Here is a 24,286-nt window from a genome sequence, read left to right as displayed (position 1 = left end):
TGCAAAGCAATATACCCCTCTTCTTCGAAGGGGGGCATAATAATTAGAATTTAATGATTTCCCAGTTTAAAATGTGTATATTTAAAGTTATAGGACTGCAGTTTAAATTAAACTATATATTTCTAAGTACATAAAAATAAAACCATTGCAAAATCATTTTGAATGTTACCTGTCCAAGACGTTTCTGTCCAGCCCATACGGACGTGTGGATGATTTTGAGGAAGAGCTGTCCAGTCCTCGGGTTGAAGATGAAGATGGCTCCATTGATAGGCTTCGTCGTCAAGTTACCCTCAAAAGTCTGTAAAACAAAATGGTTACATAACATTTCATTATAATTCAAACAGCAAAATCAAGAAGCATATTTTCCTGACTAAAATCTGTAAATGGGACTCCAGGGCTAGTATTTAATATTGATCTTATCCTCATCCTTAGACAGGCCTCGGTGATTCCATCCAGCCTATTGGTCAGCTAAATATACAGGCCAATCAAAACACTTAGTTTCTAATCTTAAATTTAAGATCAATTTAAGCTGCTTATTGAGTACAGTCCCTGATGTTTATTAATATGGACCCACATCTTTTTTTGTTTGTAAAAGCTCAGCACAAAGAGCTCACATAAGTTGTCTTCAAAAGTAAATTAACTCGTGAACATTGTTAAAACCTCACCTTGTGAATGGTCACTCTGTACACATTCGTGTCGTCCACAAACCAGATGATTTGGTTCGAGAAGAGCTCCCCGTAGTTCTGTGAGCTCAGGTAGGGCTCAGTGGGCTCCGAGGAGTAGAGCTGGAGACCCTTCCTGATCCTCTCTCTCAGTACGTACAAGGCTGGGTTTGCCTTCATTATCTTTGCCATGGCTTGCTGGATCAGAGGTTTGGAGCCTGGGAACCAGTTGCCATATGCACTGAAATAAACCCAGTACATATAAAAGTTAATGTGTTTAATTTTGCTAAATGGATATATCATATGTACTTTTAAAGATGCACAGTTACTCCCAAATAAGATTTATCAAATTTAATAAAGTTGTGTGAATATGCCAAAAGGGATGAATAAATGTTGAAAACCATGGTTCTTATGAAGGATACCGAATTTAATTTGAAAGAAAGTTGCAGAAAACTCGCTATTTCTACCTTATGAGACAATAGTAGATCACAGTAAATCTTGTAGCATTCACCAATCATTTAATAGTTTTGCGTTTTCAGCTATAAAATACACCGTTACAATTCTGTTATCAGTACATAATATTTACAATTAGTTAAAGGTTTATCACTCAAAATTTATGTTTGTTATACATGTGTATGTATTGATTTTGAATAAGAGTGTCACTTTAAGTAATCTGTCCTGCATGCACTGCATTGGATATGAATTAACCTTTTTATATACATGTCAATACCTTAATTTGCACTTCACTTTCTGTACAATAAATTTTGTGTTCATTTTGCAAGAACCGAACAACGTTTCATGACCTCTGTAGGTAAAAATTTCACAAGAAAGACCTGGATCATGCATATGTAAAACACAAATTAAAAAATCTCAATAATTTTCTTGATCAACAAAAAAAAATAATTACAACAAAAATTATTATTACCACATAAATGAAGTCAAGAAAAAAGGGGAATATGTAAACATAAGAATTGACACTTATTTTTCAAGTTTTCAAGCAGTATGAAGGCTAGCACGTTTCACAGATTTGCAAAATCTCGGCTGAGGGTTCATACTGCAAGAATGCATGAAAAATAAGACTCAATCATCAAGTACCTAAGAAAAATTTAAGTAACTGCAGTTGCATTTTTATTTGTGAAAAGTTCAGAAAAGATCAGGGGACCACTTACTGTTGTCATGAAATTTTAACAATAGCACTATGGAGCAACACCAATGCTTATCTTTTTGGTTCAGTCATACAACCTCTGCCAAGCTACCATGAATGGTTTACCTTAAGCAATGAATTGTTCAGGGCTGACACATGGAAAGAAGTTGACAAATGCACTGCGAATGACCGAGAAACAACTATGCATGTGTCCCTGTTGACAATTTCACAGTAAAAGGAACAAAGACTAAATAAACAGCACATCAAGAATATAAAGTTCTGTACACATTTTTTTTCTCTGAAATCAGCGAGAAACATTGTTCTGTTGAAATGCTAATCAAATCTTCATGGCAATATTGTTCTGAATAGAAAAGCTTTCTTCCATAAAAATCTAATAATGTAATTCTTGCTCTTTGAATGAATAGTTGTGTCTCATCTAACACATAGCCACAAGCTTCGTTTGATTAAAAGATCTCAAATAGAATTGCTTTCAGGTGTCATAAAAGATTTTCAAAGATGTGAAAAAGACATTTTCAGAATTTATCATTTCTGTATTAATGCAATATTGTGTAAAATAAAAAATATAAAGAAATCAACCAATATTTATGGAACTAGGTGAATCTGAAATCTGAGCATTAGTCAGATCTTACATAAACACCTTACATAACTTTGATGTTTATAACAAAAGCAATTCAAACCCATTTTCTTCCAATGAGAAAGTGAGATTTCTCAGATTTTTTTCTGATTAAGCAATTTTTCTGTATACTCGATATGACCTTTCTTTCTTCATACTGATATTTTTTTTCTTCAAGAAAAATAATAGTCGTTCCATTATTTTTTTCTGGTGGGAATGGAAAAATACAACACGATGCTTGCTGAGTTACGGTCTATTCGGTGTGCTGAAAAGCTTTGGAGATATCAGGTATTGCTGAAGTTTGCATCATAACAACAACATTATTTGTTCACAACAACATGACTTTGACAATATAAACACTGTTTCTTCGGAAATCAAACTCGATTTACACAAGTATCCAACTTCTCAAAACATCTGAAGTCCCTTATAACAGGATTATGCTAAACGCACTGTTTTGTTATATTTACATTTGTTAGAGCATTTGAATCTTAAAGGAAAATGTCACCATAAAAGTCCTGATTAATTTATTTTCATTTAGTAAAATAAAGATTAAGTTAGAAATTTGCACTGAAGATATTTGCAAAAATTGGGCCCAGGTCTAAACCTTTAAAGACAAGCTTAAATGCAAGAGTCTCATACCTGTGCAGATTGTAAGCCAGATCTATGCCAATCAGTACACCTGTAGGCGATGGGTAGATACTCATGTTGTCAGTCGTGTAGTCCAGGAACTTGGCTCGAGTGTAGCGCTCGATATCGTGGCTGTCGTAATCGCCCCAACGCAGCTGAATGTCCAGCCAGTATTTCTGAGTGGTTGCATTGTCCATCACATCCCTGTGAAGGAAATATAAAACAATTAAAATTTCAACTTTTAAGTTACAGAAACAAAAGCAAAAGGCAAAGGCGACAACTATTTGCATCCAGAAACTAGGAGATTGAAATTTTATACATGAGAGCTTCAGCTTCAGTGGTGGTTTTTATATCAAACAATGACTGTATTTCCTTACTTGCAAAATATACTGTTGTTTTTATATCATTAAATGTGTAACAAGATCTTCTTACATAATAATCCTAACATTATGCTGGGGGTTCCTAACACTACATATTAGTACTAGCTAAAAAAAGACAACTTAATGAGAGCCATGTTCTGTTCTTCGTAATAATATCACTGTCTCCTTGTGTGTTGCTTATTTCAGAAAGTTTCATGTCAATTAAGTTTTGCCCTAGATTCCTATTTCTTTTAAATCATTTAAGATCATGTTGTTTACAATCCAATCAAACTAAAGTTTATCTGTATTTTACATGGTTACCATTTTTCTTTCTCAACCATTTTTATGAACACCGAAAATATACAAACTATAACATTTACATAACTAGAACTGTAAGCCATAGGCTAACGAATACCCCCCACCCCTCCATGTCTAGGTTGTTTGCCCTGGAGTTAGGCCGGACAAAGCTAATTTTGCCTACAAGGGGAGATAACTCCAGTCAGGGTCATGTGACCTGTACCAAATTCACAGAGGCGAAAGTTTACAACATGGCCATTAATTTCTGAAAGTTTGATAAAGATTTGTTGAATAATAACAAAGATGAATCCCGGACAGGGCTTATTTTGCCTACTTTAACACATCAAGGGGAGATAACTCCAGTCAGGGTCATGTGACCTGTACCAAATTCACAGAGGCGAAAGTTTACAACATGGCCATTAATTTCTGAAAGTTTGATAAAGATTTGTTGAATAATAACAAAGATGAATCCCGGACAGGGCTTATTTTGCCTACTTTAACACATCAAGGGGAGATAACTCTGGTCAGGGTCATGTGACCCGTACCAATTTCACAGAGGCGCAAGTTTACATCATGGCCATTAATATCTGAAAGTTTGAAAAAGATTTGTTCAATAACGACAAAGATGAATCCCGGACAAAAAAAAAAAAACGGACGGACAGACAGACGGACAACCCGATTCCAGTATACCCCCCCCCCCCCAACTTTGTTTTGGGGGGTATAATGAGTAGAATTACGCGGAGTTTAATGTGTCGCCTATTTGGAACGTTTTAATGTAAAGGGGCATATTTCAGGAGTTACTTATGCATTTTTCTCCACAATCAAACTTAAAGGGCTAGACACCAGATGATACAATTGCAAGAAAAAAAGGAAAAATTTCAAAAACTTACATAAAATTTACATCATTGTGTTCAATACATTAAATCTTACTTACTGATATATCACAATGCTTACAACACATGCATCTTTCGGAGTTATTGCGCATTTTACCAATTCAAATTTACTACGGTTGTCTACAACATAAATCCCAGTAAGTTTAAAAATAGCGTGGGTATATTTATCTGCATTCATAAACAGATTTGATTTAAACTGGGAAACCATTAGTCATTATATTAAATGGGGAAAACAGATGAGACAGTGACAGTTATTGGTCTCCTACTAGATTGAATTGACAATTCTATGCAAACACTGTATTTGACGATTTTTGGACCATCTGGTGTCCAGCCCCTTTAACCGGAGGTATTTTGCCTTCAAACACTGTTACCAAGTTTCTTTATAATTTGATTATGAATACCTTACTGTCTGCACAAGACATAAACCCCACGTGGAAGAAACAATTAAACCCCTAACCAAACTTGACTGGATCAAACTTGACTGAGACATTATAACACGGTCAACTAGTTTCTTTATGATTAGAGCATAAACATTGAAGGTATCGTCTTCTCAAAGTTTTCCAAAACCAGTCGATGCCAGAAGTAATACCTATATGTCAAATTTTGAATCAGCACAAAGACTATGAACAAGGAATTAATATGGAAACATATAATAAGTATTGCATTGTAATATAACATACATAATTATCAACAAAAAATTGTAATTTAATACATAGTCGACATTTTAGAGAAATATTTCCATGCAGCAAAAGTTTAAATTGTATAATAATTTACCATTATTATCATAGATTGTCATTTTTTGCAAAATAAAAACCTATCATTAAGGCAGAAAATTTATCCGAAACTTGTTTCCATTCCAATTAAAGCAAAATATTTCTACAAATAGAGTTCTTTCGCTGACAGAACAATGGTATTTATTAAAGTAACTGATATCCAATTTGCATAATGCACATGATTCACTAAAGGTGTCTTACTTCCATTTTAAGCAGCATTCCCTGATCTGGTCGGTATATTTACTTATATTAACGAATAACAAATTAAAATAGGGATTTAGCTCAAGAGATATGGAAGCGTGCTGCAACCTGGCCTTGTTTGGTAGCACCCTTTAGCCCTTATGGACCCAGCATGTGTACGCTCTTGCCTTCATAGAATTGAATGCTCAAGATAATGAAATTATTATTTCGTTTCGATTCAAACTTAAAATATGATAATAAATTTCATACAACCTTGACATTTTTGGCAACCCTGACTATTTCTCACATTTTCTGTGACATTTATGATGTTCAAATTCTTCACATAATGATACAATGGGACCTTTTCTCCCCTACCACCCTGTCCCTTTTGTGCTGCACCCTGCCCTTTTTATAACCAGGCTTAAACCCTTTTAATAGCTGGTTGAATCTTTTCAATACCCTTCTACTACCTAATGTCAAAAACAGTCGGCAAAAATGTGTGTTCAAACAACAATAAACAAAATAAACTAAACATTAAGATCCTGACAACTTTAAATGTCAACAAAATATTGAATTAAAATGCTTTCCGGTGGTTTATAGAGATTTATCAGTGAAATAAAATTGACATTTCAATGTTTGAAACAGTGAAAATATCAAATTGATATTTTTCACTGTTTTGAAACTTTAGCCTACTCTCAGTTCCAAACCAAGTCAGTGCGAACAGGGCTGGGACACAATTTCAACGATAAGTGCACCTACAAAAAGGTGCATTTTTCTAAAAAAGTATAATTAAATGCCTTGAACTCCTTTTGGAGGCATTTAATATAAAGAAAAATTGTTTGTTTCAATGTAAGATAGTAATATATTTCACTTTATGAACACCAAAAGTGAATATATTTGCTCACTCGGTGAAATATTTAACATTCTTGCCTTGAAACAAAAAAAATCCTGTCTTCTTACAAAACATTGCTTTGGAATAAATTTCATTTCATGAGATATTTGCAATTTGTGCAAGGTATTAATATAAAATCTGCAATTCTAACGGAGAATGTCAAATTTGCTTCTGATGAAATTAGCTTGAATTTCCTTACTAATCTGACATTTGCAAAATGCACATAATTGCAATATAAGGCTAATTTCACATTAAACTTAAATCTGAGATTCTGGAAGAGGATGCTATTGTCTGTGGGCTTGAATTACCCCACTGGTTTGACATTTGAAATTCAAAACTATGATAATAGCCGTATAAATGTGTAAATTGCAGGGCCATGTGAGCAAGTTATTCAAGCCTCAAAGAACGCCTTCCATGAAATCGTTTTATTATGGAAAGTACATGCAAATCTGTTTAAAAAGAGCATCACAGACATTAAGGCTCTTCCTATTTTCTTGGTTAATCCATGGGCACAACTTGACAATCATTGAAGACTTGCTTAACATAATAAGAGAGTCACTAAACACATTGACTGAACAACTTTTCATATGAATGGGGAGTGCTTTTTTTAGTTTTTATCATGTATGAAAATACATTTTTTTTCTTCAAACAAGAGGCATGATTTTTTTGGTATTTTTTTTCAAAGGGAAACAATCAGTGAACCATATAATTTACAAAGAGAGAGAAATTACACAATAATACACAGCTGTATGAAGTTGTCTCCCTTTAATACTAGGCTGAAGCATTTCAAGGGCCATAATTCAGTAATGCATGGGTAGATCTGGCTGGTTTAAGAACGAGACCAAGCTCTCATGAATATCTTACTACTATTTAAGTTTGATTGAGATACAATCTAAACTAAAGACTGTACCGTGTTCAGAAGCAATTGTTTACAAACAGACGCACAGACGACGTACACCACGCCATGGAAAAGTTCTCCTGGCCAGAAGAGCTTAAACCAAAAGAGGCATGTAAAACTCCACTCCTGAAACTTTTTTTTAACTGTGCTTTACTCATTCCTTGGACCCACCGGTAAAAGGTCTGAATCAGGCCACTATAAACAATCAATTGTAAAAGCCAGGCCCAAATCAGAACTGACACAAGACCTCTCATTCTCTTCTTACTTTGAGTCTGCAAGCAGTGAAGGCTTGGAGACGTTCCACTTATACGCAGCAAACAGGAGAATGTCAGCACACGAGCTGTTCATCTTGTACGATTTCCTGGGATGAATCGTCTCTTTCTGGACCGTTTCAATCTCAAGGGCGTCCAACTCTTGATCAAACACCTGTTAAACAGGAATTATAATATCATGTATATAAATTGATTTTATTTTCATTTATATTTTCCTAATTGTCTTTACTGACCCTGCATTAGGCTGATAGACAGGATTATACCAATTGTACTGCACGGTCAATCTTCGAACTTGATTTTGTTTAACAAGAGCTAAAGCCAATACTCGTCTGTTGTATTTCAGGCAAAATGGGGCACTCAACATTTTTTTAAGCAAAAGTTATGGTCCATGTTAAACATCTGCGAATTATCTCTTGCAACATTTGCAACAAGTTTCATAAGAACAATTTTTCATTATGGTTTAAGTTTTTGAACGCAGACTCCTCCAAGGCTATAACAATACCTTGACATATTTTCCTTCGAAAACAAATAAGCTACCAAATGTTCAAACTTTAACACTTTTATAAAACTAAATGTCATTCTACCTAATCTAATCCATCAGGTTTATTTACAAAGTCTCTGTTGAGGCAATTTGGGAACAAGAAATTACATATAAATTTTTAAATTGCCAATAAAATGAGAGGAATAACATAGCAAAATTGAGATATCTTTTTGATTTCCAAGTCTGTTTTAGTTGAGATTTTGACAGTATACCTGCCAAGGCAAAAAAAATTTAATTGGTTTGGTTAGGGTTTCATCCTTTCTATATAAAACGTTCAATGATTTAAACTACATATTCGATCAAACCTAAACTTTTTTCTATTTTTTAATTTTTTGTTGACAACTGACTATAAAAACGGTAGGGTCGGTGACTATTCTGTAGGTAGGGTTGGGTAGTACGAACAAAATGATTTTTTAGGCCCAATGGCATACAGAAAGTAAGCTGTTAACCCTACCTGACAAAGATCCATGACAACGCTCTCATGGATTTTCTGCCACAAGTGAGCACGGAATATCTGGATTAGGGAAATCTTGAGCGTTGGGATCTTGCCGTGCATGAAGATTCCCGTCAAGTCAAGCTGCACTTGGAAACCGACGTACACCTTGGTTGGAAAGATAGAATAAAGGATTAGTTTATACAATTTTTTTAATTTGATTGTAACAGCAGCTGATAGCTTAAATAGCAATCACACTCAGTCAGTTTTTCACTATGCCGAACAGCGCATTTAAAAAAAAATACAATCAAGGGGAAACAATACGGTAGAACTAAATGTTTGATTTTAACTGATTACGTCTCATAACTCTACAGTAATAGTTTTTTTGTGCTGCAGCCAATATTATTTTGCAATTCCAGTGTTTGCACAGAGATTTCCATGCATAGAACAATAACATTTCTAGAAAGACATACAAAAGAGATACAATTAAATCTCTAGAAAGACAGACATGGTCTCCATGCCACATCATTTTTTCCCCTAATGTTAAAATGTTTGAATTACTCCTACTCACGTTTGCCCTGTTGATGGTTGGTGACCACCACAATGTGAAACGTCTGTTGGGGATCTGATTGAGACCAGATCTCTGGGCATTTGTCAACTTCTTGTACTTCATTGACTCCTCAAAACCGCTGGCCTTTTCCCTGTTCATTAAATTCAGACAATTTTATCATGCTGTAATAGTAAATTTATCCAACAAAATCATCAATATTATTAAAGAGGCATTCTTAATGCTTTTTTTATATAATATTTCAGCGAAAAAAGCAAGCACATGTTCAGTGATGTGATTGATCAAACAGCTGAAGGGCTAAAACCATTTTGTGAATGGGCTCTTGGGGTGCTTTTAATCCCAAAATGGGGTTGATAGAAGGTATAGCACTCTGCATTATTAGCAACACTAACTTCTTTAATTTAAGGGCTCTCTTGACAAATTTGAAACAAATGAGAGCATCAATAGAAACAGCATATAAAGTAACAACAATTTTTCAATCATTTGTGTACACTTGCCATTTCAACTGATGTCTCAAAACAAGCTCATACAATGACATTTCAACAGAGTGTTGATGTTTTTTGTGTGTGACAATTACCATTCACAGCAAAGGCCAATTCCAATGATAATGCTCCAGCCCATATTGTCAATCAAAAGATGGCCCTAAACACCATTATCAGCCCACTGTTGGTGATTGATATCTTTAGGACATTTTTGAGCATGCAATATTTCTGCGTTTAAATAGTTCTGACTTACTTGAAGTAACCTCAAATAAAAGTCATTCCGCCTTGAGGAAAAAGGAATTTTAATGTCAGCATTTGAACTGCTTTACCAGGATTAATAACAATTGTGCCAAAGCTTATTTGTTTATCTCTGTTGGACAAGGGAAAAGCTCAAGAAATATTGAAGGGCTTGCCAGTCATATGCACATTGTTAGTTCAAAACAAATGGTGCACAATGTAGGTTGATGCCATACAACATATAGGACTAATTATCAAAACAAGAGCAAAACATGATTTGTCCACATAATTTTTTTTTAGCCTTTATAAATGTGTTGTTGTTTTTTAACAAAAAGCTATGTGGTCACAAATTCCCCAGTTAAAAAAGCACCAAAATACCTTACATTTTTTATCTGTACACAAATCGTTACCTTTTTTGTTTTTATCATTAAAATCGAATGAGTTGAACAGGATAATGCATTAAAATAAAATAGAAATGCATCAACCTATTTCTTGGTCTTTAACTGCCTTTTTTTTTTAAACATGACAAAAGTTGCCAATAAAAATATCAAGGCTATGACAATGCCTTGACTTTTTGCATCGAAAAAAACACTATCTTACAATGGCCACACATAGATTTACCAGAAGAGACCCTCCCATGTGGGAAAGTATGTCCCCTTGAAGAGTGTATGTTCCAGGATACCCTCCACTCCACCGAGAGCCTGGATCATGTCTGTCCGGTAGTTATTCAGGTTCCACAGCTTCCCGTCGTGACGCTGGTGGGTCCACCAGAACGGGTTCTGCTTCAACACCTGACGGGACACAAAATATGTATTTGAGAAAATGTCAACACTAAATTCAAGAGGTATTGATGAGAATTATTGTTTGAACGATAAGGAATTAATTAAGAGTTAACAAGTAAGTTTTTGATTCAATTGAACTCCACTGACACATATGGAGCAATAATCAAATAATGGATAAGAAGCCATAAACATCACAAGTTTTAGGTCAGGATGTGTCTTATACAAACATGCATCTCATACTATACTCAACAATTAAGGTAATGTCTTCTGTCTTAAACATTTACATACATGTGATCAAAACACAAACAAATATAGTACTGTAGCCTATCTGGAGAGTCTTGACTGGTCAACCCTTGTATAGGCTAGGATGTTTCCAACATACGTAATTTTAACAAATACTGTACTGCCACCTACCTGGTAAGCCTTGAACTCAGTTCGGACTCGCCATCCCTTGTCGTAAGCCAGGGTGTGTCTGTCCTTCTGGAAGAGGGTGTTGATCCTGGGAATTCCACGATCCCAGCTGTCATCTAGGTCTTCAAGTGTCAGACGCCTGGGGAAAGAGAGACAGTTTGAAATTCACATAATTTTTGTGAGACTATTTGAAACTGAAAAAATAATTTAGCTTAAGCTAACATCCCTTCATAAAAATATTAAAATATTACAGACTTCAAAAAGTCCAATTTAAAATGTGGAGAGAGCATTACATTTTCAAAACATCAAGCTATTAAGACGTATACTTTTCAGTTGATTCAATACATGCCAAAATGATACTAAAAATTAATTTGCTATGAAAAAAGGAAGTCTTTATGTTACGGATAATAGTAAGGAAAAGAATATTCAACAAATAGAATATTGTTTACGATTTATTTTCATGAATAAAACAAAATACTTGTTCACCCTACCTGTTTTGTGCGTTGGCCTCTTGTCTCTTGAGGGCGTATTCGGCCCACACTCTCTGTGAGTCTATAAACTCACTCTCCCATGGCATAACATATCTGCAATATTAAGTACTCATTACAATCTATTTATAATTGTTTATTGATGGCATACACAGACTGCACTCCTTGATCCTTTAAGCAGAATTTAATAGATTAAAACACCTGACAGTGCTTCCTTCGTTGCATTATAAAACACAACGCTTGAGAAAAAAAATGAGTTCAAGTGATTCTCTACTGATTTAGCGGTATCTTCTATTTGGTCGAAACAGTTTTTCCTAACAGATGTAAAATGATCGTAGTTATTGTATAACAGATGATTGATTTTATATCGTAACTGGAGAATTTTACAGAGTATTTATGCCAGTTACAACCCTTATCTGCAGTTCTGCTGTATTTTCCAATTGTATTATCATTACCTATACAAGTTAGGAATCAGCTGATCCTCGTCATGTGACATGCCGGACCGAAAATGGGTGATGCCGACGTCCGTCTGCTTGGACCAGCGGAGATCAGACTGTGGGATCAGCACGTGACCCATAGACAACATGCCAAGACCTGCCAAGGACAAGTAGTCATTGAATACATAGGCTTAGAAATAATATACACCTGCAATGCACTATAAGTATCCCAACAATAAATTTGTTTCACAACTTGCAAAAATACATTAGAGTATGAAGATGTATCAGTTTAAAAAAATTATAACATATAACATCATCTCTTTTTTAAGTAATTGTTGTTGTTGATCTTTGACTTACTTAGACATTATTGCAGCATAAGCAGGGCCATGAACAAAAACACTATGGTATAGAAATATGCATTTCAAAAATTTCAAAATTCACAGAAAAAAAAAGATAAAAAATTATTTAATAATTTTGACCACAATCTCTTTCTTTTTATCTTATATTTCTTTTTATTTATCTAATTTTTCTTCCATTTTTTTAGATCAATTCTAGACAATTGAATTTGCTTGCCAAACACTAAATAATTGTTCCCTAAAGTCAAGTTTCTCTTACCTCCCAGTTCCTTCGGAGTATAAAACACGACCGGGGGGAATCTGCTGGGCATTTTCGAGTTGAGACCAATCTTAATTCTAGTCTGGATCTTATTCTCGCACTTAACGAGCAGGTCCAGTAACTCCTGGGTGTTCACCACAGCCTCCCGGAAATAAGTCATCAGGCCGATAAGGGCTGTGTTCCACTTGTTCACAATCTGATGGAGGAATTTCAAATGTATACAAATATTGACTCAAAAAAACTTTAGTGCCTTGCAAATATTCGCAAATATATTTATACAAAAGCCTACTATTTCCATGTGTAATTGTTGAGACCATACAATAGGAAAAGAAATTTTGCAATTCATGAAATGCAAAATTGATGAATAAAATAATTCCATTCAGTATTACTTAGTTGTGATGATATTCTAGGCATTCTACTTGTTGTGTTACAGAAATTAAGTCAAGGTTTGAAGGAACTAACAAAAATTTAGTGTAATTATATCAATAACTCATTTTGCTAAAAGGAGCTTAATTCAGTGTCAGATCTTTCTACATCTTTTACACTAGACAAGTATGATCAAACCTTTGTGAATGTTGTTGACCCAGAGGCCATGAGGATCTGTCTCACTCTGTTGTGGAACTTGTTCATGGAGTCGTCGTCCACCCGCAGGAAACACTGGGCTGTACGCTCCTTTGTGACCTAGATTTACGGGAAGAATAGGGTAAATATAAGGCGAATATAGTATTGCCTTTAAAGGTAAACTTGTTCACACAATGAATTTCTTGATCAATTATACCTACATGTACAGCATTTTAGTCTAATTTAAAGCTTTTTAAACATATTAAAACACTCATTAACTTTTCTTTTTTTCTTTTTTAACTGGTGGACTATAAAAATGGTCAGGTAACACAAACCAGAACTATTTATTTAGGCCTTATCAAAGCCAGTTAGCCATATAAGTCTTTCAACCATAGAGGTTCTATGCTGTATCTAGCAGTTTAACTGTGCAATTAATTATGTTCTTGTTTTTTTACAATATGTACATCCATATCACTTTCTCAAGTTCATTTTTCTTCAGTTTGGACTTTAAACAAAATGGAAATCTTGCTCACAATTTGTTTCCACATTTCCACATTGGAATGACATCTCTTGTTACACCGAAGTCACATACATTTTTATATTGATCAATCACAAGTATTGTTTTGTATAATCAGAGGTATTCCAAAGAGGTATTTATCGGAAAATGAGTGGCGTCTAAAGGATAACAATCATCTCAGGACACCCAATAAGAGTGCAAATATTGTAAAATTAGTTAGCTCACTACAAACCTCATTCTGCAGGTTCCAGACGCCATCCCTATGTGTGAACTCTTCATGGGTGGTGCGACATTTGGGCAGGATTCTGCACTCAAACCCGCACATGTTGAAGAGGAGGTTGGGGTTATCCTTGCTGTACACGGACACAAAACTGCCCTCCCACTCGATAGTCGTAACTGACCTCGGTAGACGATTCTTGATGTCCCAGAATACAGCCCTCCCACTGAAATATGGAAAAAAAAATAATCAATGAAAAATTATTATGGTGATTTCAATAAAAAAATATATCATAATGCCATTTTGTTTAACACTGTTGGACAACTAGATTTGTACATTATCCTTGACAGCAGCTAAAATCTGAACTTAGCAAGTACGCAAAATACACAATTATTTTGAGGACATTAAATTTAATAACTGATTGTTCATTTGGCAAATTTAGCGAGTTAACACCTTACATACATTTTTTGCCAATCCAAGGGTCATATTCGCAATATGTAAGACGACGTCGCTGGTTAAAGAATCTGACCTAAGATATTCTGCACATTAACATATTGTCTAAATTTGGTAAATTGATCAGACAAGATACTGGAAACATAAGTATGCAGGTGACGCCAAAGTATGCCGCAGCTGAAGTTATAATATGTCCCGTTCACAAAAATATGCACAGTACTTAGTAACAGAAGTTGATGTTTTGTCAAAATGGATATTCAGTTTCATAATATACAGCTTTTGACATATTTTTAAAATCTCCCTGTATCAACTCACAGATTGACATCATGTTTCATGAGCCTCATACGCGAGTCACGGGGCCAGCACTTCTTGTTGTTATATCCCACAATGTTCTCATTGTTGGGGTCAGGGTGCTCCGTCAGGTAACGCTGGATCAGGTCACGCGCCTCCTCAGCGGAGAACCTATGAAGAGATTAACTGAATTTTAACAAAACTAAAAATTTGAACCAAATAGAATTTCAATAAAGGATGTCTTTTTTGCTGGCAGCAGATTATGGGACTTTGCAAATAAAGAAGGATTTTCAAGTGACAATGAATAGCATATCTAGACCCCTTAAATTTGAAAAAAAATCGCAAAAAGACGTGTTAACATTGCATTCACTTCCCTTTTTTCAACAAAACCATGAATATTCTATTCCACATTTAGCTAGTATATTCACCAACCTGAAGTAGATGTGTATCCTATCCACATATCTCGAGTAGAGTCGTATAGGATGTGCTGCTTCTGTCTGTACATCCTGGAACTGCAGGAATGGGTTGGGCATCTGTGGAGGCCCGGACATCTCCGACGCGCGCATCAGGCCCAGCACTAGCAGGTCCAACACAAGGCCAAAGTATTGCGTGATGAATGAGGCAAATTGCAGACCTCGAATGATGCCGTATGCATTTGTATGGTTCATATCCTGAAAGTTGAAGGAATGCAAGTTTAGGGATTTTGCTGTAAAAAAACGAGAAACTAATAAAAGTGTACAAGAATGAAAGGACAGGAACAACCTTAAAGGGAAAATTGACACTTAATTGGAGGAAAAATATACTTTTTAAGTAGGGTTTGGGAATCGTAAGAAAAACAGCTCTGTATATTAATGTTAAGTTTCCAATCAAGCCAAAATCAAATTCAAGTCCAAGAAAAAGTAAACATGTACACAATGTATTGTATCTATTTGCTAAACTGATACCGACAATCAAAACCCACCTTATAATTGATGACCACATTGTTCTTGGCAGTCATGTAATCGGCAATGTTGTGGTCGACAATGAGACGCAACAGCCTGTTGAGGAGGGTCAAGTCGATTTTCTCGTACATTTTCTCGAACCTGGTCTCCATCATCACATTACACTCTCCCTCCGCTGTGTCCCAGACCTCCTGGAGGTTGTTGATGCCTGGCAAACATAACAGTAGGTATGAGAAAATCATATTGCATTAAATACATATTTACATCTAAATCAAAACTGAAAAAAAAGCATTAGAAATATCACTTATCCAGAAAAATGATATATTTCTTATAAAAATACTCTTCACAAATAGTTTTCGAAGTTATCAGAAGCCCGAAGGTAAATACTGTCAGGCAAGTAGAAAATTTCAAAATTCCTATGATTAATTTGAGTGGGGTTACTTTGTTCTTTGGTATTTTACATAAGAATATAGAAATTTGGGGCTATTGTTTGAAAAGCTGGTTTTCTTTTCCTAGTTAAAAAGATTGGTTGCTTTATAACAATAAATATGTTGGTATGAGGATACCTGACCATCTATACCAAAGATCATATTCTGTTAGTCTGAATAGACTAGTTATTACAATTCTTCAAAATCTTAAGTCCATGTTTCATTTGAAATGTTGAACAGTTTTGCATGCGCGCAGGTAGTCTTAAGACCGCAAACTCCAAAGAACTACTTCTATTTATGTCGTTTTAACCCTGTTTTTTTGTCTCAATGCGCTCTATGTTTAGCAGAATGACGTCATAATCATAAAAATAGATTGGTTGTATTGCAGTCTGAGTATGAGTTTTTGCTTGTTCGGCTATTTCCGCGGTGTAATTCTGTATCCCGGCGTTTTATTTTTAGCAGGATATAACTATTTTAGATAACTACATTTATCAGATTAATGTGGGTCAAAATAATGGAGGCTCTGGTAGGAAGGTTACATAATGATATTCACTCTGAGTTTAGCCCATGAAGTTCCAGAAATTATTACCAACCGCAAGTGTCCCATCGCCTGAATGGTTTGTTATTATAACCTGACGTGACCCTGGGGAACGCTTAATTGTAATGGTGCATTTCTTTTTTTACTTTTATGAGATTAGTTGTATCTCAGGTTTCGCGTTGCTAATTCTTCAAATACTATAATTTACCTGCTACACAATAACAAGATACTATTAATTCTATGATTTTAGGCATTTATATTTCTCATGAGATGTTTTCATTTTTTTTTTGCATAAAAGCTTCGTTCCGGTGTATTCTTGGCATAGTTTTAGACATTAGGCTTTCAATTTATATAAGCACACATGCCCTGATACGACAGTGAGTCATGTATACGTTTGGTGAAGCAAAGTAGTTCGGATTTAACCTGTAAAACATCCAAAGAGTATGAAGCATTCATAACAACAGTAGTACTATTTCGACATAGGTACTTACATAAAACATATATAACATCATAATTATTCTCATTTATAGGCTAGACAAGTTCCAATTATCTAAAATTAGTTTCACATACATTAACTGACCACATGTTTTTCCTCACCGCGGGAAAACGGCCAACTGATAAGCTCTGCATTTTGAAAGGAATTATTGCTAAAGTTGTTCGTAAAATTAAATGATTTTCCTTAAACAATTAAAACGTGTATGTTCATTAAACTTGCCTTACTTATGATATCTAATCAAAGCACTGAAAAATCTTAAGAAACGATTGAAAGGGGCATGCATTATAACTTCAAATACATGGGAATGGGGGATACATCGACTGAAGTGATAAGCTGTGCATTTGGAAGGGAATTATATCTGAAGATGGTTTTAAACAAATGATTTTCCTTAAACAAAATGTGTATGCTCAAAAAAGGAAATGGTATGTATGATTTATTATACTTTCCTATCTATGATATCTAATCAAAGCAACGAAAAACCTTTAGAAACTATTGAAAGGGGTATGCATTTTAACATGAAATACATGGAGATTGGGGGTTACGACGTTTAACAAGTGAACAAGCAGTGCTCCAGCTAGCCTGTTTTTCAATGGCGCAGCGCCCGTGCCCCTTTTCTTACCGCCCTGCCCCCTTTTTGAGTAGTGCCCTTTTCACAAATGCTCTATTAGCCCCAAATATCCCGTTAGTGCCCTTTTTACTATTGAAATCATTATAAAAGATTGACAGCCCTTAATCCGCTGTCATAATTGAGACAAATTACGTAATACTTATGATAATAGTGTTCCCGCTAGGTGTCACCATGCCCCCATTGATTGCTTAAAATATGCCGTACTGCCCTTTCATCTTTCCATGTGCCTTGACCAAGTCATATGACAGCTAATTGTGTATTTGTGTAGTGAGCAGACGACCTGTGTATTCATAATCGGTCATCTACTAATCCGATAATTAGGAAGAGCCAAATAGGGAAACATCGGCAGGAGGCGTGCCTATTGAATATCAGCCAATCAGAATATACATTGAGAACTCGTTCAACCAATGATGAAAGTTCGTAAAATGCGATAGAAAATGCGAAGGGATGGTGAAAAATGTTGTGAAGCACAATTAAATCTTTTAAAATAATTGTTTATGGTATTGTACAGACGAGAATTGCCATTTTCAACATTGTTGATTTGAAGCAGACGGCACTGCCGATATGTAAACATAAGAAAGGTGGCGCTAATACAATCAAATACATCACCTTTTCAGTAAATGTTTTGAAAGTTTATTTATAAAATATTCATGATGAAAATTTCTTTGTAATCCACAAAATTATGTTGATGCTTTATTTAGTATTTACTTATCATGTCCACGATCTTGTCAAAATTCGCCGAAACTGCCATTTTATCAGAACGATTTTCGGAGTTATTTTATCAATGTTCTATGTTTAATAAGTGATTTTTTAAACCAGGGTAGTGATTTTTATTGTCATTTTATTCTAAAACATCAGCATATTAAACATTATTTTACCAAAGACATTTAAATAACAAACAGGCTGAATGTAACATTCGTACCCAAACCCGATCGTACCAAACTAAGATTCGTCCCCTACATTTATTTTTGTTGTGTGTATCTATTTATTTGATGTTTAACTGTGTTTGTTTTTGTCTTCATCTTACAAACTTTTAAAAGAAATATGTGACATTGCACTAAAGAAGATGCCAAACATGTACAATCATACTACCACAGACAAAAAGACAAATTTTCACACCCTTCTAAATTTTGAGAAAAAACAACAGCACCATTGTATAAGTCTGAAAATCATGGAAAATGATTTAAATTGAGTATTAAAACAAAACAAATTCTAGGGGGAGACCCCCCAACCACCCAACCACCCCACAAAAAAACAAACACCTTGTGACAGGGGTGGACCCCCCCCCCCCCACAACCACTACACGACTCATGTAGCTTGCCCTTTTCAAAACTCCACCCTGCCCTTTTCAAATCCTGGCTGGAGCACTGACAAGTGACATTTACATATACACTAGAACTCCGCGAGTCGGATGTGTCGCCTGATGAATTATTTACTGTCGACATTATAGCTGTTAGATTGGCATTTTATTCATTTATAGACAATGATGTGGAAGGTAAAGTTAAACATGAAAATTAACAAAGGGCAATAACTCTAATATGGAAGCAAGAGATACAGTTTTTGTGCACTGCGATCCCCTTCAATAAGATTTATCTATCTATAAAGTTTCAAGTTGATAACTCTTATAGTTTTCGAGAAATGCCCCGGACAAAATTTAAGCATGAAAATTAACAAAGGGCAATAACTCTAAACATATAGATGCAAGAGTTATGGTTTTTGTGCGCTGCACTTTCCCTCAATCAGATATACCTACGGAATAAGTTTCAGGTTGATACCTCCTATAGTTTACGAGATATGCCACGGACAAAACCTAAGCAAGAAAATTAACAAAGGGCAATAACTCTAAAAATATGGCACTAAGAGTTACGGTTCTTGTGCACTGCACTTGCCCTCAATGAGATCTATCTAGCTATGAAGTTTCAAGTTGATACCTCTTATATTCTTCAAGATATGCCCCAGACAAAATTTTAAGCATGAAAATTAACAAAGGGCAATAACTCTAAACATATACATGAAAGAGTTACGTTTTTTGTGCACTGCACTTTCCCTCAATCAGATATACCTACGGAATAAGTTTCAGGTTGATACCTCCTATAGTTTACAAGATATGCCACGGACAAAACCTAAGCAAGAAAATTAACAAAGGGCAATAACTCTAAAAATATGGCAGCAAGAGTAACGGTTCTTGTGCACTGCACTTGCCCTCAATGAGATCTATCTAGCTATGAAGTTTCAAGTTGATACCTCTTATATTCTTCAAGATATGCCCTGGACAAAACTTTTAAGCATGAAAATTAACAAAGGGCAATAACTTTAAAACTAAGAAAGCAAGAGTTACTGTTATTGTGCACTGCACTTGCCCTCCATGAGATCTATCTACATATGAAGTTTCAAGTTGATAACTCTTATATTCTACAAGATATGCCCCGGACAAAACTTTAAGCATGAAAAATAACAAAGGGCAATAACTCTAAAAATATGGAAGCAAGAGTAACAGTTCTTGTGCACTGCACTTGCCCTCAATTAGACCTATCTACATAGGAAATTTCAAGTTGATACCACTAATAGTTTAGGAGATATATCCCTGACAAGCGAAAATGGGACGCGGACGCCGCCGACAAAAGTAACCCCTATATGTTGTCTTTTCAGGCGACACAAAAATGACACGAAGATACTGTATAGATATGTTTGTTTCCTCGCCCAATCTGGGCACAAGCTCTCTTGACCCGCAGCACAGTTTTCAGTTTTATCTATGTGCCCTTCACCCATTCCCATTGTTCAAATAAAGTTTCCAACTCTCACATATTTGCCTGCAGATAGTCTTTGAGCGCATCGCGCTTTGATTAAATTATGGCCACGGTAAAAGTTTCTGCACATCACCAAGGTTGTCACAATAGCCAGATTTTTTCTTTGATGCCCAAAGTGCATTTCATAAGCCTTTTTAAAACTCACCTTGGCACCACTTGTACACAAGTGTGGGTGGAGGCTCCAGATCAGCAGGCTTGATCCATGGCGGGAAGAGACGTCGCTTGTCAGCCTCGTACCACAGATACTGGTCCAGGTAAGCGTCTGTGATCTTCTCCAGTGGTTCGACATCGTACACGGGAATCAGATGGCTGTACAGGTCCATGAACTCAATACCAGTCTGTGGGTGAGAGAAAAGCACTTATGAAGTACAAAACATAAGAGTAAAAATATCAAATATCTTTATAACTATTAACTACATTAACATTTACTCCAATTACACAGGAATGTGATTGACCTCGCACATGAAGGGCTGAAAACGTTTTGGCGATGGGTTTTGTGGTTTAGTTCCCAAATTGGGGGAAGCCTTTATGATGTCCTTTTTAGGGCTCTCTTGACTTCAAATTTGAAAAGAAAAACAGTTAAAAAAACAACATTTTTTTTGTCACTGGAGGTGTTAGTTCAGTGGAAATCAGCCAACGAATCACTTCCCTGATACATGCATTACCTTTTTTTGCTTTCACTTTTTGAAACATATAATAATCTTCAAATAGCCTTACCTCTTTGAAGGCTCTCTGTGTCAACAGATGACGTTTGATTCTGGACAGGGCCTCGTGGGGATTGTCGTACGCCTGTTCAATCAAGCCCAACTCCTCTCGCTGTGACTGGTTCAGGCGAGATTTTACACTGTACGCCTCCTTCAGACGCTCCAGAGCCAGAATCAACAGCTTCGTGTCGTGCTTGTATGACAGTGGGGGGAATGGAATTGGAGAAAACCTGAAATTGAAAATTTAATTCAATGAAATACAAGACAAAATAAAGATTGCTTTTTTGAAAAAGCTCTTGTCTCCCCATTGTGTGGTTGTAGCTAATAATAATCAAGGATGGACATGAAATTTAGTCACCTCAGGGTCACCACGACCTTGTCCTTTGACCTACTGATCTCTAAATCAATAAGAGTCATCTACTAGTCACAAACCAGGTATGAAATTCTTGGGCCAACGGATCTTCAGTTATTGAGTGAAAACTTTTTATTCACCTCATGTTCACCATGACCTTGACCTTCAGATTACAAAATCAATAGGGGTCATTTTCTGGTCATGACCAACTTGCAAACCAAGTATGAAGTTCCTTGGTCCAAGCATTCTATAGTTATTGATCGGAAACAAAGGATGTCAGACGGGTGGACAGGGCTATAACAAAATGTCTACCCATTAAGACACTAATCCACATAACACCCACCTTCTGCTCTCAAGCCAATGCACAGTTGTGGTATAGATGGCCACGCCCTCCTCAGGAGTGATGTACGGCCCATCCTTCAGGTAGTTGTGCTGTCTCTCCTGCTCAGCCTTCAGATAGAGACGTGTGAGGCGACCAAGGTTCTTCTTGCACACGGTCTTGTCAACCTGGGGTGGAGATCACATATTTATTATAGAGATTTGTCATTATGATTGAGAAACCAAGCTTACAGTCTAGTAGACACATGATGATTTAATACTATGCAACATAGTCATTAAGGGAATGCAGACAATGGCTGTTTTATTGACTTTGATAAGTTCTAAAACAATCAAGAACATGCTCAAGTCATTGCTTTTTGGCATTTTGCAGGGTTCGCAATAAGTTTTGGTTCAACCGTTTCAAATTTATACAAAATTAACCAACCAGCTGATACTTATTCTACTAAAAATTGTCTTATTTTTCCAAAATTGAAACAGCCCAACTGTTATTTGAACCATCCTTTTTGGAACACTGATTTTCATCAACTTTTGAAATGCCAAAGTATAATTTCTTGGATGTTTTTGAGAGTTTTCTAATGTTTAATATGTCTGCTAATTGACACCGCTGTGGTAAGTTTTGTTTGTATCTAGAAATCAGCTCCAGTTCAACAATTTCTACTAGATTTAAAATAACATTCTGATACTTTGCCTACAACATTGCTTTTTTCAACAATCAGTGCTTCATTGTCATTAAAATAGCATAGCCACATATGATTCAAAGTGAAGTAACAAGCATGTTTAATATACATGAACATGCATTTCTTACATCCCTCTAAACTTTATGAAAATTCTTCACGTTAAAAGTCAGACTGGTTTCAGAATTTGCTATGTGATCACATATATACACCATGCATATCCACACACCTCCACCCTGTTTTCCTGAGGATTTTGTCCCAGTAACCAGTCTAAAATCACTCAGAAGCAATAATCCCCGGCAGTCAGTCTATGTACAACACACTAGCCCCAATCTGCAAGCTTGAACAGTGAGGCCCCAATGGTGTACAATGAAAATGTTTAAAAATGGAGGTGGGCGAGGGTTGCAGACGGCATGGTGTATTATCAGACCTTTTACTTACGCATCATTAACCAGTCTTATGCTTCAGATCAGAAAATAACTTGAGATCACCTCATGTCATAGAGTATTATTTCAAGAATTGACACACAGACCACTTTCAATTTGACTTATCACTAACAGAGGGGAGATGGATGTGGGGGAGATGGGAGGGGAGATGGGAGTAGGGGGAGGAATCTTTAAGGCAGTAACATATATCAACACCAGGGCCAGTAGTCATGAGTGATTTTATACTTATCCTTAGATATGCCTCTGTGATTCCATTCAGCCTATTGTTCAATTAAATATGCAGGCCAATCAAAACACTTAAATTCTAATCTTAAACTTAAGTTTGATCATTGAATACGGAACCAGTTGTAGGAACTTTTCAGCTTAATCCTACATTCCATGGGTGAATTTTTTTCCAAAAACCTGAAAAAGATCTTGGGTTCAGGGGGAATCTCAAGCTCCCACTGGATCCATGGCAAGGCCCTTGTTAGGGGGTCCAGGGGGCTTAAGAGGTCCAGGGGGCTTAAGGGCCCTGGAAGCTCTGAGATTAAAATAATTCATAAGGTTGATAATTTTTGAGAATTTACTCACTGTAGCACCACGCCTGATCCTCTCCCTGTTGTAGTGGGCGGTGTTTGTCCACCAGTCAGCCTTCGCCTTCACATAACGCAGGATCATGTTCTCAATCGGGATTGGCAAACCTGGTACCTGGAATACCACAAGAATGAGTTAAAATAACCATTCTTATAGTGTGCAATAGTGTTTACAAAAAATGACTTCACCGTGTACAGATGAGACTTCATAATTTCATGTTTGACATGGAATACCAATATTCTTCAAATGTTATTTTTAATCATAAATGGAATACTAACTGGATGACCTTTTTATATACAAAGATCTACAAATAACTTTAAACCTACCTTCCAGGGAATGTTGGCCTTCCAGCAGCGCCATGCCTCACTGAGATGCTGTAGGATGGTGCGCGCCTTGTTCTGCTTGATACCCTCCGGCATCATGTCCAGAATGTCATGCATCACCTGTAGCGTTGGAAAATGTTAAGTTAAGTATTGAGGATAAAAAAAATCATCGCCATATGCTACAGGATGGTATGGACTTCGCTCTGTTTGATTCCCATTTGGCATAGGGAAGTCATGAGTATCTCAAAATTTTAGCACATTAAAAATATCTTTTTTTCAATCAACCTCAGTTGAATCACTCAAAGAAGCAAACTTCAATTATAGTTCATTTGCCATGACACAAAGCATAAAATTTGCCATTAATGTTTGTCTT

The 24,286-nt window shown here is 35.9% G+C and overlaps 1 protein-coding gene across 2 annotated transcripts in view; it reads right to left on the bottom strand.

The window, feature by feature from the left end:
• Window positions 1–24,286, bottom strand: part of LOC128231192 (pre-mRNA-processing-splicing factor 8) — a 53,460-nt gene that overhangs the window by 13,675 nt on the left and 15,499 nt on the right. For both annotated transcript variants that reach the window (XM_052943684.1, XM_052943685.1), the window contains exons 13-33: window positions 23,917–24,033; window positions 23,588–23,704; window positions 21,902–22,065; window positions 21,220–21,436; window positions 20,648–20,840; window positions 15,626–15,813; window positions 15,097–15,335; window positions 14,689–14,835; window positions 13,936–14,146; window positions 13,190–13,306; window positions 12,626–12,821; window positions 12,029–12,167; window positions 11,577–11,669; window positions 11,089–11,224; window positions 10,514–10,683; window positions 9,177–9,306; window positions 8,627–8,773; window positions 7,625–7,785; window positions 3,080–3,271; window positions 666–903; window positions 170–298 (exon numbers count right to left, since the gene is read on the bottom strand). In XM_052943684.1, the coding sequence (XP_052799644.1) occupies window positions 170–298; window positions 666–903; window positions 3,080–3,271; window positions 7,625–7,785; window positions 8,627–8,773; window positions 9,177–9,306; window positions 10,514–10,683; window positions 11,089–11,224; window positions 11,577–11,669; window positions 12,029–12,167; window positions 12,626–12,821; window positions 13,190–13,306; window positions 13,936–14,146; window positions 14,689–14,835; window positions 15,097–15,335; window positions 15,626–15,813; window positions 20,648–20,840; window positions 21,220–21,436; window positions 21,902–22,065; window positions 23,588–23,704; window positions 23,917–24,033 (3,441 nt within the window). The remainder of the gene's footprint in view (window positions 1–169; window positions 299–665; window positions 904–3,079; window positions 3,272–7,624; window positions 7,786–8,626; window positions 8,774–9,176; window positions 9,307–10,513; window positions 10,684–11,088; window positions 11,225–11,576; window positions 11,670–12,028; window positions 12,168–12,625; window positions 12,822–13,189; window positions 13,307–13,935; window positions 14,147–14,688; window positions 14,836–15,096; window positions 15,336–15,625; window positions 15,814–20,647; window positions 20,841–21,219; window positions 21,437–21,901; window positions 22,066–23,587; window positions 23,705–23,916; window positions 24,034–24,286) is intronic.

Source organism: Mya arenaria, chromosome 4 (genome assembly GCF_026914265.1).
Source record: "Mya arenaria isolate MELC-2E11 chromosome 4, ASM2691426v1".
Lineage (NCBI taxonomy): Eukaryota > Metazoa > Mollusca > Bivalvia > Myida > Myidae > Mya > Mya arenaria.
This window is presented reverse-complemented; position numbering and strand designations above follow the sequence as displayed.